This window comes from Oppia nitens, unplaced genomic scaffold (genome assembly GCF_028296485.1).
Source record: "Oppia nitens isolate AA-2021 unplaced genomic scaffold, nextdenovo-longstitch-racon4-pilon3 scaffold1_pilon_pilon_pilon, whole genome shotgun sequence".
Lineage (NCBI taxonomy): Eukaryota > Metazoa > Arthropoda > Arachnida > Sarcoptiformes > Oppiidae > Oppia > Oppia nitens.
The window spans coordinates 12,602,436-12,618,222 of record NW_026533199.1 but is presented as its reverse complement, the minus strand read 5'-3'; the positions used below and the strand labels follow the sequence as shown (position 1 = coordinate 12,618,222).

Sequence of the window (15,787 nt, the reverse complement as noted above, 5' to 3'; positions counted from 1 at the left end):
TATTATAATTAAGTTATTACTTTTTTTTGAAAAGAAACTAAATTAAAAATAATTATAATTAGATAAACTGTAAATTATATTAAATAGTTTTTTTAAAAAGTATTTTACAAAATTAATTTACAAATATTAGTTTCAAACTTTCTCCAATTTTTTAATTTACTAGAAAAAAACAAAATATAAATTATAAAATAAATCAGTTAATTAAAATTTATACATATATATATATTTATTAATCATTTAAAAAATTAATATTGTTTTATTTTGTTTAATTAATAAATTTTCAAAAACATATTAAAATATTTGCTAAAATTATTATTAAAAAAAATATTTGAATTAAACTATAATTAATAAATAATATTTGATTTACATATCTATATATCAATATTTAAAAAAAAATAATAATAATATATTTTATTATACATTAAAAATAATTTATAAATAAAATCAATCAATTAACTAATAGTTGAATAATAAATAATATTTAATATTTAATTAAGTAATATTTTTATTAATTAATTCAAGCTTATATTTAAATAATATTTAACTTAATAAATAATCTAAATAATTTGTGTATTAAATGTATTTATATTTATATATATATATTGAAAAATGTAATAGTGTTCATATATGGGTTACAAATCATTAAACATATACTTATTTTTATATTGTTAAGCAGTCATAGATCGACCCGTTTTATTACCCAATTATTAACAGTTGTATTAATTAATGGGAATTTTCAGGTGATCCACGACATACTTAATCAGTCTATTATTATCAACTAATTGTCTATTGATTGATCGGATCACTACTTAATAGTTAAAAATTCAATATTATTTATCTAACAAATAAATTGTGTTATTTAGAAAAATTACAGTTTGTTTATAATTTATATTTATTATTATTATTTTTTTTATATATATATATCAATATATTATATAAATTTACTACAATATTAATCTAAACTAATTTATATTATTATAATTATCAATATTAAAAAATGTTTTTTAAATTTAATATTTTATTTTATAACAAATAATATATATTATATTAATAGTATAAGACAACAAAAATTATTTAATTTTTTTTTTGAATAACTTAAAAAATTATTATTTTATATTTTATTCAGTGATTTTCATATCTTATTAATAGTATATTTTTTTAAATAAAAAAAATTTACAATAATATTATTGTAAAATTTGTTTTTTAAAGATTGGTTAATAATTAGAAAACTATTTGTTTGTTTGTTTTTTAAATTTAATATTTTATTTCATAACACATAGTATAAGACAACAAAAATTAGTTCAAAATTTTATTTTTATTTAATTTTTTCAATACAATTGTTTGAATAACTCTTCAAATTTCATATTATGAATGGCTTTTCCCATATAATTTGCTAACTCTTTCTGAACAATCTCTTTGACAACCGGTTCCTGACTTTTGACGATAGCATCGGTTAACTTATTGAATGGCCAAACAAGTCGACCACTTTTAACACCAAATCCCTGTTTGGATTTCAATTGAATATCTTTAAGCAATAATTTTCCATTAGTTTTATCCGCTTCTAATCGTACGGTAAGTATTGCCCGTTTGAGCGCCAGTTTCAGCTCCCGATTCTTTATGGATATCCTATGAAATAGTTTTGCACTGACTTTATAGTCGGCACTGATATCCTGGACAACAATATCGGTAACAATTAGTTTTTTCCCACCAAACTCGTCGACTACCAGTGCATTGCCCAGTCGTTCAATATTAGTCAGTCCAGTGACTACACCGTTTTTTAGGGTAACTGAGCCTATAATTCAATTTTTTAATGATTTTAATAATTTCAATATATTTATATAGGAATATATTACTGTATTCAAAAAAAAAATTTGGAATAAAATAATAAATTTGAAATTAATTTTTAAAAAAAAATTATAATAAAAAAATAAATGAAAAAGTATTTAGCAATTAATTAACTATATCTATAATTAAACAAAATTATTATTACTATACTAAACTAGAAAATTAAACTAAACTTAGAGATAAAATTACAAAATACTTAATTATAAATAACTAACTGTTTTTTTCTCCCCTCAATATAATATACATACAAAATATAATTACTGTATTTATAAAACTTAAAGATAATTTTTTAAAAAATAAATATTTTAATTATTTTTGTTTTTGTAATAATAATAATAATAATCTACCAGTCAATGCAATCAATTATATATACTACTACTACTACTAACCCCATCGTCCATGTTTGAATGGTCCGACATCTGATAATGCTAGTTTGTCAAACTCAGTCCTGTAGTCCCGTTTCATCAGATCCAACAGTTCGTCCACTACTTTATTGCCAGCTTTGGCATCTTTGTGCGGAAATTTGTGTCCTTCCTCTCCACCTCCATGTGCCACTGGTTTATCATAACCACTACTACCATCACCAACACCACCACCAGCACCGGCATCAGGTTTGCTACCAAAATCATTATAGTCTTTACTATTGCCGCCATCATTGCCAGCACCAGCACCGGCATCACCACCGGCTCCTCCTCCTCCCGGATACGAGTCTAGTCCCGAATCGCCGCCTCCATTACCGCCAAACGATGGCCTATCGCCTGCTGATGGATATCCACTGCCGATTGTTTTGTCTGGTTTTTTATCATCATTTTTATTATTATGATTATTAGTGTTTGAATGTTCGGGATATTTATCTTGTTGTTGTTGTTGACCGTCGTTGTCGGGTATTTTACCACCAAAATCGGGTACCCGTTCATTGGCCGGATATTTGTCCACATTTTTAGTATCGTCACCATTACCGCCGCCGCCATAAGTATTTGGTAGAAAATCTAAAGAAAATTAAGTTTTAAAAAATTAACAAATTTTTAAAAAATTGATTATATATTAATTATTTTTTTTAAAAAATATTAATTATTATTATTATTACTTCGAATATCAGGTTTTTTATCGTGTTTTATATCAATAATATCCGGTTTTTTGCCATCATTTTTGCTTAGATCGGGATATTTTTCGGGTTTATTATTTCCGTTTGTTTCAAAACCAGGAAAATCGGGAAACTTATCACTATTATAATTATCGCCCGGTTTTTTACTATCATAACCATAGCCAGTATTTTTATCATTATTGTTATTATTATTTTCGTCCACATAATCGACTTTTGGGGTTAATTTTGGTTTAATTCCCGGTTTAGTTAGTTTGTCGTCAGGATTGACGTCCCCGGGATTTTTTAGTTCAACATCATCACGTGGCTCTAGTTGTCCCGGTTTTCCTGGGGCTCCGGTATGTTTGACATCAAATTGCCTACTATCGGGAACACCATTATTATTATTAGTATCCGGTTTGTAGTAGTCATACTCGGATTTGTGTCCCGGTTTCGGTATAGTCGATGGTATGTCTATTTCATCTAATTTTTTATTATTATTTTAATAATTATAATATTATTAGTATATATATAAAAAATATTATTAGTATATATAAAAATATTATTAGTATATATATAAAAAATATTATTTATATAATTAAAATTGATGAAAATATTTTTTAATATAAACTTAAAAATAATAGACATGATTGTTTTTAAAAAAATCTGAATTAAAAAATAATTCAATTTAATAACTTTAAAAAATAATCAATTTAGTTTTTTTTAAAAATTATTTTTTAATTAGTTATATTAAAAATTATATTTTTAAATTAATAATTACCATCTCTAAATTTTTTAGCATCTTTTTTATTATCATCGGCAGCACTGATTAGTTGACCAGTAATTAAAATAATTAAAACAAAAAGTTTTAACATATTTTTATTTTAATGACACAATAAAAAAAATCTGATTTAATTTATTTGATCAAAAAGTATGTAATGAAAATGTTTTTAACAAAAAAGATTATTAACAAATAAAATTTTATTTAAATAAAAAAGAAAATTAAAACAATTTTTATTACATTTATAATTAATTTGTTTTATTAATTTAAGTTATATTATTTTTTTGTTGTTGTATTAGATTAATTATTATATTTTATTTTGTATTATTTGTATTAAAATGTTTTAACGGAAAATGGATATCCTTTTTGACAATTTTTTAAGTTAACATTAAAAATATTTTTACAAAAAAAAGACAGACAGACATAACAAACTTATATATATATATATATATATATATAGAGAGAGAGAGAGAGAGAGAGAGAGAGAGAGAGAGAGAGTTTTACTAATTTAAAGTTTTATTATAATTTTATTATTAATAATAAAAAATAATTAATTAATTAAAAATAATTTTTTTTCATAGTATTTATCAGTAATAAAAATTAAATGTATTTAATAATTTTATAATAATTAGTTAATTAATAGCTAACATAATAGATAAAATAGATTTTTTTTTTTAAATAAAATAAATTATTATCAATTTAAACATACAAATTATTTTAGATATTTTTTCAAAATTTAAAATATCTATTATAAAATAATTTAATTAACAAAATTAATTTTGCACTTAACTAACTTAGCAAATATTTTTTTAAAAATATCATTAAATAAAATCACATTTATAATGATAACAGTGAGTTCAAAATGAGATAAAATAATTTTATTAATTTTAATCACTTATTAAATAAATAAATTAACATACAGTATTACACACATACAGTACACAAAAACATAGATTTAATATACAAACATGAGTTTAAGATTAAAATTGAAAAACATTTTGATTTTTGTTTTGTAGTATAAAAATACATGTTTTTTTGTAAATAGACAAACATATTAAATAATAATTTAATTTTTATAGTAATTAATAGTAATATATTGAGAAAAAACATTTTATTATTATTATTAATTTGATGTTAAAATGTTGTCATCGGATAGTAATATATTGCGGTCATCGATACCAGTGGTTATACCAACTGAGAGGACAGTCGGTGAATATGTTTGGCATAAACTCAACAGTTTTGATGATAATAATGTTTGTTTGGTATGTAATGTATAAAACGAAAAATCAAAATCAAAATAATATTTAATTTTCTAAAATAATTAATACAAATATATATAAAAATTTTAATTAACTTTTTTTATTTTGGTAATTTATATTTTGTTTTTTTCTTTTAACTTAAAAAATTAAAAATAAATTTTCCAATTTGAAGATAATAAATAATTTGTAAATTAATTAAAAACATTTTTTTTAATTATTTAGTATAATTTATAGTTTATTTAATTATAATTATTTATAATTTATTTTTTTTAATAATAATAATAATAATAATATAATTTTTTAATAAAATTAATAGTAACTATATATGATATATACATATTAAATAATAATAATAAATATTTGTTTTTTAACAAACTGTAATTTTTATAAATAACACAATTTATTAGCTAGATAAAAATTATTGAAATTTTTTATTTAGTATAATAGTGTTCCGATTAATCAATAGACAATTAGACGTATAATAATTATAGACTTATTAAGTATGTACTGGATCACCTGAAAATTCCCATTAATTAATACAACAGTTAATAATTGGGTAATAAAACGGGTCGACCAGTGGCTGCTTAACAATATAAAATAAGTATATGTTTATTGATTTGTAACCCCATATATATGAACACTATTAGATTTTTTTCAAAAAAAAATATATAGATATATAATAATTTAATAATATATATATATATATAAATAATTTAATACATAAATTATCTAGATTATTTATTAATTAAATATAAACTTGAATTAATTAATAAATATTAGTTAATTAAATATTTTATATTATGCAACTCAAATTTTAGTTAATTAATTGATTTTATTTAAAAATATTTTTAATCTATAATTTAAAAAAAAAATATTTTTTTTAAACTTATAGATTGACGCCTATACTGGACAACAGCTAACTGTTGGCCAATTGAAACACCAGTCCCTGAGTATCGGTCGGGCACTTGTGGCCAAAGGTGTCACCAAATCGGATAAAATAGCATTCTATGGCCACAACTCTATACAACATTCGGTACTCAGATTTGCGGCATATTTTCTGGGACTACCGTTTTGTCCGCTTAGTCCTACATTCGGGGCCTACGAAGTTGGCCATGAATACCGGTCTACCGGTGCAACAATTATAATGACAACCAACGATGACTTACCTAAATTCAAGGATGTCATCGATAACACCGACAACAACACCGTTAATGTTGTTAAACTGGTGGTCATATTTGATGGCCAACACAAAGATTACCTAACATACGATCAGCTGCTCATCGATGATGGAGCCAATGATGGACAGTCATTATTAGCAGCACGTGTACCCTATTTTGATGTCGACCCCGACAACGACCCGTTCATCTATATTCATACATCGGGCAGTACTGGTTCACCCAAGTGTGTTAAACTCAAGCACCAGTCGATATTGATACTGATGCACGAGCGTGGCCATTTTCTCGACCCGGACATAGTTTCATCGCCCGGTGCTTTGAAAAAACATTGTATAGCTTTTCCCTATCCGTTTGGCCACATCAGCGGATCGGCAATACTACCGCTACAGCTATGTATGGGTTATCCGCTAGTTATCTACAGTCAATTTGATGAGCACCTGCTGTTCAAGTCAGTCGAAACCTATAGGATAACATTTTTGGGTACATTTCCATCGTTTGGCCGCCGATTAGTCGATCCGGACGTATTCAGCAGATATGACATGTCTAGCCTACAGATAGTCAATACGGGTGGCGCCGCCTTTCCCGGTAACGTTGCCCGGGATATCATTGATAAATATAATGTTATATTTAGAGAGGGTATGTATAGTAAACACTAATTCAGGGACAGGTAGTAAAAAAATACTGTATTTATATAATGCTTAGGTTACGGTATGACTGAATATCTGTTTATAACTGCCGGCCGTAATATTGCCGATGAATTTAAATCGGGAAACTGTGGACCAGTATCGCCCGGTACTGAATGCAAAGTAGCCGATTTGGCCACTGGCCAACCGTTGGGACCGAACAGTGACGGTGAACTGTGTGTACGCGGATTGAAACTATTTGCCGGCTATGTCAACAACGATCGGGCCTTTGGGGAGGCATTTGATTCGGACGGTTGGTATAGGACTGGCGATATTGGCCACTACGACCCGAGCGGTAATATCTATATTACCGATCGCCTGAAAGAGATCATACGTGTAGCCGACGGTAATCTCTATGTTAATGTTAGTCCCGTCGAAATCGAGCAGTTTTTGTTGACCCACCCGTCCATTGCCGAAGCGGCTGTAGTGGGTGTCAACAATCGGTCGGGTACTCAATGGCCCCGGGCTTACGTCAAACTCAATAGTGGACAGACTACTGTTGTTAGCGATATAGATATTAAAAAATTTGTAGCAGGTACGTTTTTTAATAATAATAATAAAATTAATTAATATTTTTATGTTATTTTTTTAATTTTTGTTTTTTTTTTAGATACATTAGCTTATACTAAGCAACTAAAAGGTGGTGTACAGTTTGTCGATAATATTAAACGTATAAATATTGGCAAAGTTGATCGTAAATTTTATCGCAACATGGTCTAAAATGAAATTATTGATTAAAAAATTTTAGTAAATCTAATAAAAATAATTTTTTATTTATAAATGATTGTTATTGAAAAATATGCATTATATATATATATATATAGACAATGTATACACTTATATATACTAATAGACAAATTAAAAATTGTTTTGCAAAGAAAATTAAAACTAAATTAATGAACAAAATTATTGGGAAAAAAAATCAATTTTCTATTAACTGGTTATCTAACTACTGGTGTATTGAATCTACTGTTTCTCTGTATACTCTCTCTCTCTCTCTCTCTTTCTTTCTTTCTTTCTCTCTCTCTCTCTTTCTCTCTCTCTCTCTCTCTCTCTCTCTCTCTCTCTCTCTCTCGATATGCACTGGTAGTCGACGAGTTTGGCGTCAAAAGAAAAACTAATAATTGTTACCGATATTTGTTGTCCAGGATATCAGTCACCGACTATAAAGTCAGTGCAAAACTATTTCATAGGATATCCATAAAGAATCGGAAATTATAAAACTATCGCTCAAACGGGCAATACTTACCGTACGATTAGAAGCGGATAAAACTAATGGAAAAACTTCTGCTAAAAGATATTCAATTGAAATCCAAAACAAGTATTTCGGTGTCAAAAAAAAAAAAGTTGTCGACCATTGTTTGGCCATTCAATTAGTTAACCGATGCTATAGTCAATAAAGTCAGGAACCGGTAGTCAGGAACAGATTGTTCAGAGGAAAGAGTTCAGCAAATTATATGTGAAAAGCCATTCATATCATGAAATTTTGAAGAGTTATTCAAACAATTGTATTGAAAAAAAAGTAAATAAAAATTTTGAACTAATTTTTGTTTGTCTTATACTATGTGTTGTGAAATAAAATATTAAATTTAAAAACAAATAATTGTCTAATTATTAATCAACTCTTTAAAACAAATTTTACAATAATATTATATAATTTTAAAATAAAATATATTATTAATAATAAATTAAAAAATAATTAAATAAAATATAAAATAATTTATTTTCTAAATTTAATTTTTTGTTAATATATTGTAATTTGAAAAAAATAAAAAACAATTTAATTATAGATTTTGAACTCAAACGTGAAAATCAATTAATACAATATAATATGATAGTTAAAAAAAACAATTTAAATTTTTGTTTAAACAAACAAAAAATATTAACCAAATACCAATAAATCAATTTTAGCAATAATTAGTTAATAAAAAACATGAGATATTTTGTTGTAATCTAATAATTAATCTAAGTTTTCAAATAAAGTGTATGACTTAATAACAGTGCAATTATTAACACAATTGCTAAAAATAAAACACCAAAATATGACATAATTGCATACTTTGTTGACATTATAGACCTGTCCTCTCCCTCTACTCGATCAACGATTTCCTCATTCAACACATTTTGCTGACGACGACGGAGCCAATGACCGGAACTGCTGGCCGACGACGACGACGACGACGACTTGGCGGACAACACCGACAGCCTGTTTGCCATAAGTCTTATGCACGCAAATGGATGGTTACTATTGTTGGCCACATCTACTGTTCCTCCGCCGCCGCCATCGGCTGCTACGGCTGTTGGCTCTATAATTGGATGATCGCCCATCCGTTGATCGCAATACAGACATAGTATGTCCAACAGTGTCGGACATATAGTCTCATGTATGAGTAGTTCATCGATAATGTTTGTATACTTACAGCCGCCGGACATATGGTATTGACACTTAACGATGATTTTCGACAACCACTCCCTTATCCTTGGGTTGACTGAGTCGATAGTAAATCTGCCGGTTGTCGTCATACACATAGGACAGGGCTGATTGTTGTTGTCCGCATCGGTTGAACACCGACTGCACATAACTATCCATTCACAGCACTGTCTTGACATTGGCTGGACTGGTATGGCCTTACAATTGATGCATTTGATTAGGTGAACAATTGATGATAATTCAGTGACAACTCTATTATCATCAATTGTTGATAGCACTGGCATTTTAGCTAGATAAAATAATTACCAAAAAAAATAGATATAAATTAAATTCAAAATTTAAATATTATTATTATATAACATACCGATTGATATATAGTTTAATTACTCAAATAATATTTTTTTTAATTATTAAATTATAGATAAATGTTATATTTTAATACAGAGTAATTATTAATAGTTACAAAAAAAATAAATAATTTTATTTTAATGTTAATAGCATCACATTTGTAAAGCAAATGATTATTTTTTAATATAATGTATTCCTATTTATATATATTTATTTTAAAAAAATTAATTATTAAACTGAATAGTATAGGAAAAAAAATTATTGATAAGTATTTTATAATATATATATAAATTTAAAACTCTTAATATAATACTAATCATTAGTCATAATATCTAATAGTTTTAGTAATATTTACTAACTTATAATTTTATAGTATATATATATATATATCAATATAGTTAATAATTATATATATATTAAACTAAAAAACTATAATAATAATACAATGTATTAAAATTAAAATATGAATAATACTATTATTATTTTTAAACTATGATTAAACAAATATTAGATATGAGTAATTTAATTTTTTAAAAATTTCCTATTTATATAGATAAATATACTGTATATGTATATTATTATTAATTTTTAATAACATATATTGAATAAAATGTTTATTTAAACAAATTTAAACTTTTATACTCTTAAATTAATTATTTAATATTACTGTATTAGCAAATAAATATTAATAGTAATTTAATATAAGTATTTTTAAACTTGAATTTTATTTTATAGTTAAGTATATTAATAGCATATATATTATAAATTTAAAAAAAAATAAATATTATTTACTAATAGATAATATTTATTGTTATTAGTATTACTAGACTAATGTGAAATAAAAACAGTTATAATTAATTTTAAGTAAATACAAATATTTATTATTTAAACAAATTAACTTTAATCTCTAAACTTTTAAAACAATATATTTTTTATTTAGTATTTCTAAAGTAATCTTATATATTAAATAAAAAATTATTAATATAATATATTTAAATAAATAAATACTATTAATATATATACAGTATATTACCTTGATTATTTATATTCATCAATATATTGGTTACAAGTAGTGACGGTTTGATTAGTTGTTTAACAGTTAGCGGCCGACTATCCAATGGACATGTTTGCCGATAGCGTATGTTTTGGCCATTATTTTCAGCGCCGATACTACTATTTAGCCAACTAGTCATACAATCTCTACAATACAAGTGTCGACAGCACGGAGTCTGGACTACTGGTTGGCGGCAAATGACGTAACATATGCCGCACAATAGGTCGGCAAACATTTCGTCTAATAATATGTCTATTGTTGTCAATCGGCGCCCCCGACAACTGGTTAGGCTATTATTATTAGTATTATTATTATTATTGATATTATCAGTCATGGCTAGTCCTCAACAACAAAACAAATTTTAAGTTTATATTCAAATTTAATTAAATAATAATAATTATTATTATTATCAAATAAATTATTATATAGATATAAATTTTGTAATATCAATATACCTGTATATATATAAATATTTTTATAATAATGAAAATTGTTGCTGATATTTATAGTCAAAAATATTTTATAAGTTAAAAATTAGTCTTAAAAGATTATCTATAGAAAATTTTAAGTGATAAATATAAACTAATTTGAAATTTTTATTTAAATACCTGTTTAGTATTAAGGTTAATGTCCTAGTTAAACAATGATAAAAATAAATTTAACTGTATAATATATACAGTATATATATATATACCTTAAATATAAATATATAGGTATATTTACATAGTATAAAATTATATATAAAATTATAATCTAATTATTGATTAAATGTATTATAGATTGTGTACACTGTCATCATATATATACTAATACATTATATATACAGTATATATATATCCTGATTAGTAATTAATAAATTAATAGTTTGAATATATAAATAAATAAATAATTATAAATATATATAAATACAGTATTTACTGTAAGTTAAGTATTGTTTTTAATAAGTTAATCGTTAATAATGGTGAAATGTTAGTAGCCGGTAGTCAACAAAATTGTTTTTTTTTAATTTTAACAAATTAAATAAAAAAAAATTATTTATCATCAGTAGAAGGATTTCACATATAGGTGCGAACTTTTTATCTGCATATTGTATTAAAAGCAGTATGTACTGGATCACCTGAAAATTCCCATTAATTAATATAACAGTTAATAATTGGGTAATAAAACGGGTCGACCAGTGACTGCTTAACAATATAAAAATAAGTATATGTTTATTGATTTGTAACCCCATATATATATATGAACACTATTAGATTTTTTTTCAAAAAAAAAAATATATAGATATATAATAATTTAATAATATATATATATATAAATAATTTAATACATAAATTATCTAGATTATTTATTTAATAAATATTAGTTAATTAAATATTATTTATTATGCAACTCAAATGTTAGTTAATTGATTGATTTTATTGAAAAAATAATTTTTAATCTATAATTTAAAAAAAAAATATTTTTATTTTTTTTTAACTTATAGATTGACGCCTATACTGGACAACAGCTAACTGTTGGCCAATTGAAACACCAGTCCCTGAGTATCGGTGCGGCACTTGTGGCCAGTGGTGTCACCAAAACGGATAAAATAGCATTCTATGGCCACAACTCTATACAACATTCGGTACTCAGATTTGCGGCATATTTTCTGGGTCTAACCATTTGTCCGTTTAGTCCTACATTTGGGGCCTACGAAGTTGGCCATGAATACCGGTCTACCGGTTCAACGATTATAATGACAACCAACGAGGACTTACCTAAATTCAAGGATGTCATCGATAACAACAACACCAACACCGATAATGTTGTTAAACTGGTGGTCATATTTGATGGCCAACACAATCATCATCTGACATACGATCAGCTGCTCATCGATGGACAGTCGTTATTATTATTATTATTAGCAGCAGCAGCAGCACGTGTACCCTATTTTGATGTCGATCCCGATAACGACCCGTTCCTCTATATACATACATCGGGCAGTACTGGTTCACCCAAGTGTGTTAAACTCAAGCACCAGTCGATATTGATACTGATGCATGAGCGTGGTCATTTTCTAGACCCGGACATAGTTTCATCGCCCGGTGCTTTGAAAAAACATTGTATAGCTTTTCCCTATCCGTTTGGCCACATCAGCGGATCGGCAATACTACCGTTGCAACTATGTATGGGTTATCCACTAGTTATCTACAGTCAGTTTGATGATCATCTGCTGTTCCAGTCGGTCGAAACCTATAGGATAACATTTTTGGGTACATTTCCATCGTTTGGCCGCCGATTAGTCGATCCGGACGTATTCAGCAGATATGACATGTCTAGCCTACAGATAGTCAATACGGGTGGCGCCGCCTTTCCCGGTAACATTGCCCGGGATATCATTGATAAATATAATGTTATATTTAGAGAGGGTATGTATAGTATAAACACTGTAGTTCAGGGACAGGTAGTTAAAAAATACTGTATTTATATAATGCTTAGGTTACGGTATGACTGAATATCTGTTTATAACTGCCGGCCGTAATATTGCCGATGAATTTAAATCGGGAAACTGTGGACCAGTATCGCCGGGTACTGAATGCAAAGTAGCCGATTTGGCCACTGGCCAACCGTTGGGACCGAACAGTGACGGTGAACTGTGTGTACGCGGATTGAAACTATTTGCCGGTTATGTCAACAACGATCGGGCCTTTGGGGAGGCATTTGATTCGGACGGTTGGTATATGACTGGCGATATTGGCCACTACGACCTGAGCGGTAATATCTATATTACCGATCGCCTAAAAGAGATCATACGTGTGGCCGACGGTAATCTCTATGTTAATGTTAGTCCCGTCGAAATCGAACAGTTTTTGTTGACCCACCCGTCCATTGCCGAAGCGGCTGTAGTGGATGTCAACAATCGGTCGGGTAGTCAATGGCCCCGGGCTTACGTCAAACTCAATAGTGGACAGACTACTGTTGTTAGCGATATAGATATTAAAAAATTTGTAGCAGGTACGTTTTTTCAATAATAATAATAAAATTAATTAATATTTTTATGTTAAAAAGTTTTTTTTCAAATTAAAAATTTTTAGATACATTAGCTTATACTAAGCAACTAAAAGGTGGTGTACAGTTTGTCGATAATATTAAACGTATAAATATTGGCAAAGTTGATCGTAAATTTTATCGCAACATGGTCAAAAATGAAATTATTGATTAAAAAATATTAGTAAATCTAATAAAAATAATTTTTTATTTATAAATGATTGTTATTGAAAAATATGCATTTTATATATATATATATATATATATATATATATATATAGACAATGTATACACTTATATATACTAATAGAAAAAATAAAAATTGTTTTGCAAAGAAAATAAACTAAATTAATGAACAAAATTATTGGGAAAAAAATCAATTTTCTATTAACTGGTTATCTAACTACTGGTGTATTGAAGCTACTGTTTCTCTGTATTCTATCTCTCTCTCTCTCTCTCTCTCTCTCTCTCTCTCTCTCTCTCTCTCTCTCTCTCTCTCTCTCTCTCTCTCTCGATATAAACTAGTAGTCGACTAGTTTGGCGTCAAAAGAAAAACTAATTGTTACCGATATTTGTTGTCCAGGATATCAGTGCCGACTATAAAGTCAGTGCAAAACTATTTCATCGGATATCCATTAAAAATCGGGAATTAAAATTATCGCTCAAACGGGCAATACTTACCGTACGATTAGAAGCGGATAAAACTAATGCAAAAACTTCTGCTAAAAGATATTCAATTGAAATCCAAACAAGGATTTCGGATCAAATGTGGTCGACTTGTTTGGCCATTCAATAAGTTAACCGATGCTATCGTCAAAAGTCAGGAACCGGTAGTCAAAGAGATTGTTCAGAAAGAGTTAGCAAACTATATGGGAAAAGCCATTCATAATATGAAATTTGAAGATTTATTCAAATAATTGTAATGAAAAAAAAGAAAAAACTAAATTTTGAACTAATTTTTGTTGTCTTATACTATGTGTTATGAAATAAAATATTAATTTAAAAACAAAAGCAAATAATTTTCTAATTATTAACACTTTTTAGCAAATTTTACAATAATATTATTGTAACTTTTTTTTTAATTTATAAATATTATTAATAATAAATTAAAATAATTGAATAAAATATATAATATAATTTATTTTTGAAAATTTAATTTTTTTTTTAGTTAAAAGCTAAATATTTTTGTTTTATTGTAATTTGCAAAATTAAAAAATAACAATTTACTTAATAATCAATTAATGGATAAAACTAAAACAAATTATTAGTATTTAGATTTATAAACAAAGTTTTAATAAAAAAAATAAATTTTCTATTCAATCAATAATTAAATTTCAATATTTAAAAACCAATTAATTATTATTATTAATACAAATATATTTAACAACTATTTTATTTGTGAATCAATAGTATGGCTTAAAAGCATAGCAATTATCAATGCAAACGTCAACAAAATTATAGCAAAATATGATATTATAACATATTTTGTTGAAATTATATCCCTGACCTCCTCCTCCACCACCACCTCCTCATCCTCCCTGACCTCTCCCTCTACTTCATTATTCAACAGATTTTGCTGACGACGACCGGAATCGATGGCCGACGACGACAACTCCGACAGTCTTTTAGCTAATAGACTAATGCAAGCAAACGGGTTATCGCTTTTGTTTGGCATAACTGTTCCGCCATCGACTGCCGCTGCCGTCGGGTCGGCTACGACTATGTGGTCACCCATTCTATAGTTGCAATACATGCACGGTATGTCCAACAATGTTGGGCAACGGTTTTCATGGCCTAGTATGTCAGCAGCCATAGTAATATAGTTGCAGCCGTCATACTTGCAGCGGACAATCATAGTGGACAACCATTCCCGTATCTTTGGATGGACCGACTCAGTAGATAGGATACCGGTGCTCATACATGCGATACAATGCTGCTGCTGCTGCTGATTATCATTGGTAGCACATCCGCTACAATACACTATATAATTACAGCACTCCCGTGCCATTGGCTGCACTGGTAGTTCATTGCACTTCAAACAGCGTATTAATTTATGATAAGCCGAAATATCGGTCACAACTCTATGGAAATTAATAGTTGACA

At 27.0% G+C, this 15,787-nt stretch overlaps 3 protein-coding genes across 3 annotated transcripts; 2 read left to right on the top strand and 1 right to left on the bottom strand.

Annotated features, from left to right (window-relative positions):
• Positions 1 to 1,325: 1,325 nt before the first annotated feature.
• On the bottom strand, positions 1,326 to 3,837 carry LOC128952065 (homeobox protein 2-like). The gene is made up of 4 exons (XM_054297398.1): positions 3,708 to 3,837; positions 2,933 to 3,409; positions 2,235 to 2,834; positions 1,326 to 1,792 (listed from the first exon to the last, which is right to left on the bottom strand). The coding sequence occupies exons 1-4, from the start codon at positions 3,799 to 3,801 to the stop codon at positions 1,329 to 1,331; spliced, it is 1,635 nt and encodes a 544-aa protein (XP_054153373.1). The 5' UTR covers positions 3,802 to 3,837; the 3' UTR covers positions 1,326 to 1,328.
• A 1,009-nt stretch (positions 3,838 to 4,846) lies between these two features.
• Positions 4,847 to 7,544, top strand: LOC128951568 (luciferin 4-monooxygenase-like). The gene is made up of 4 exons (XM_054296813.1): positions 4,847 to 4,969; positions 5,859 to 6,777; positions 6,844 to 7,359; positions 7,435 to 7,544. The coding sequence occupies exons 1-4, from the start codon at positions 4,847 to 4,849 to the stop codon at positions 7,542 to 7,544; spliced, it is 1,668 nt and encodes a 555-aa protein (XP_054152788.1).
• Positions 7,545 to 12,163: 4,619 nt separating this feature from the next.
• On the top strand, positions 12,164 to 14,601 carry LOC128951566 (uncharacterized). The gene is made up of 4 exons (XM_054296812.1): positions 12,164 to 13,065; positions 13,136 to 13,651; positions 13,732 to 13,835; positions 14,377 to 14,601. The coding sequence occupies exons 1-4, from the start codon at positions 12,393 to 12,395 to the stop codon at positions 14,599 to 14,601; spliced, it is 1,518 nt and encodes a 505-aa protein (XP_054152787.1). The 5' UTR covers positions 12,164 to 12,392.
• The last annotated feature ends 1,186 nt before the right edge of the window (positions 14,602 to 15,787 follow it).

What these genes read in the sequence shown, in the direction of transcription:
- LOC128951568 (XM_054296813.1), top strand. Translation starts at nt 4,847, where the DNA reads ATGTTGTCATCGGATAGTAATATATTGCGGTCATCGATACCAGTGGTT. An exon ending in TAATGTTATATTTAGAGAGG is followed by an intron (nt 6,778 to 6,843) that starts GTATGTATAGTA and finishes TATAATGCTTAG; the next exon opens with GTTACGGTATGACTGAATAT. An exon ending in TATTAAAAAATTTGTAGCAG is followed by an intron (nt 7,360 to 7,434) that starts GTACGTTTTTTA and finishes TTTTTTTTTTAG; the next exon opens with ATACATTAGCTTATACTAAG.
- LOC128952065 (XM_054297398.1), bottom strand. Translation starts at nt 3,801, where the DNA reads ATGTTAAAACTTTTTGTTTTAATTATTTTAATTACTGGTCAACTAATC. An exon ending in TGCTAAAAAATTTAGAGATG is followed by an intron (nt 3,410 to 3,707) that starts GTAATTATTAAT and finishes ATAAAAAATTAG; the next exon opens with ATGAAATAGACATACCATCG. An exon ending in ATTCAAACATGGACGATGGG is followed by an intron (nt 1,793 to 2,234) that starts GTTAGTAGTAGT and finishes ATTGAATTATAG; the next exon opens with GCTCAGTTACCCTAAAAAAC.
- LOC128951566 (XM_054296812.1), top strand. Translation starts at nt 12,393, where the DNA reads ATGACAACCAACGAGGACTTACCTAAATTCAAGGATGTCATCGATAAC. An exon ending in TAATGTTATATTTAGAGAGG is followed by an intron (nt 13,066 to 13,135) that starts GTATGTATAGTA and finishes TATAATGCTTAG; the next exon opens with GTTACGGTATGACTGAATAT. An exon ending in TATTAAAAAATTTGTAGCAG is followed by an intron (nt 13,652 to 13,731) that starts GTACGTTTTTTC and finishes AAAAATTTTTAG; the next exon opens with ATACATTAGCTTATACTAAG.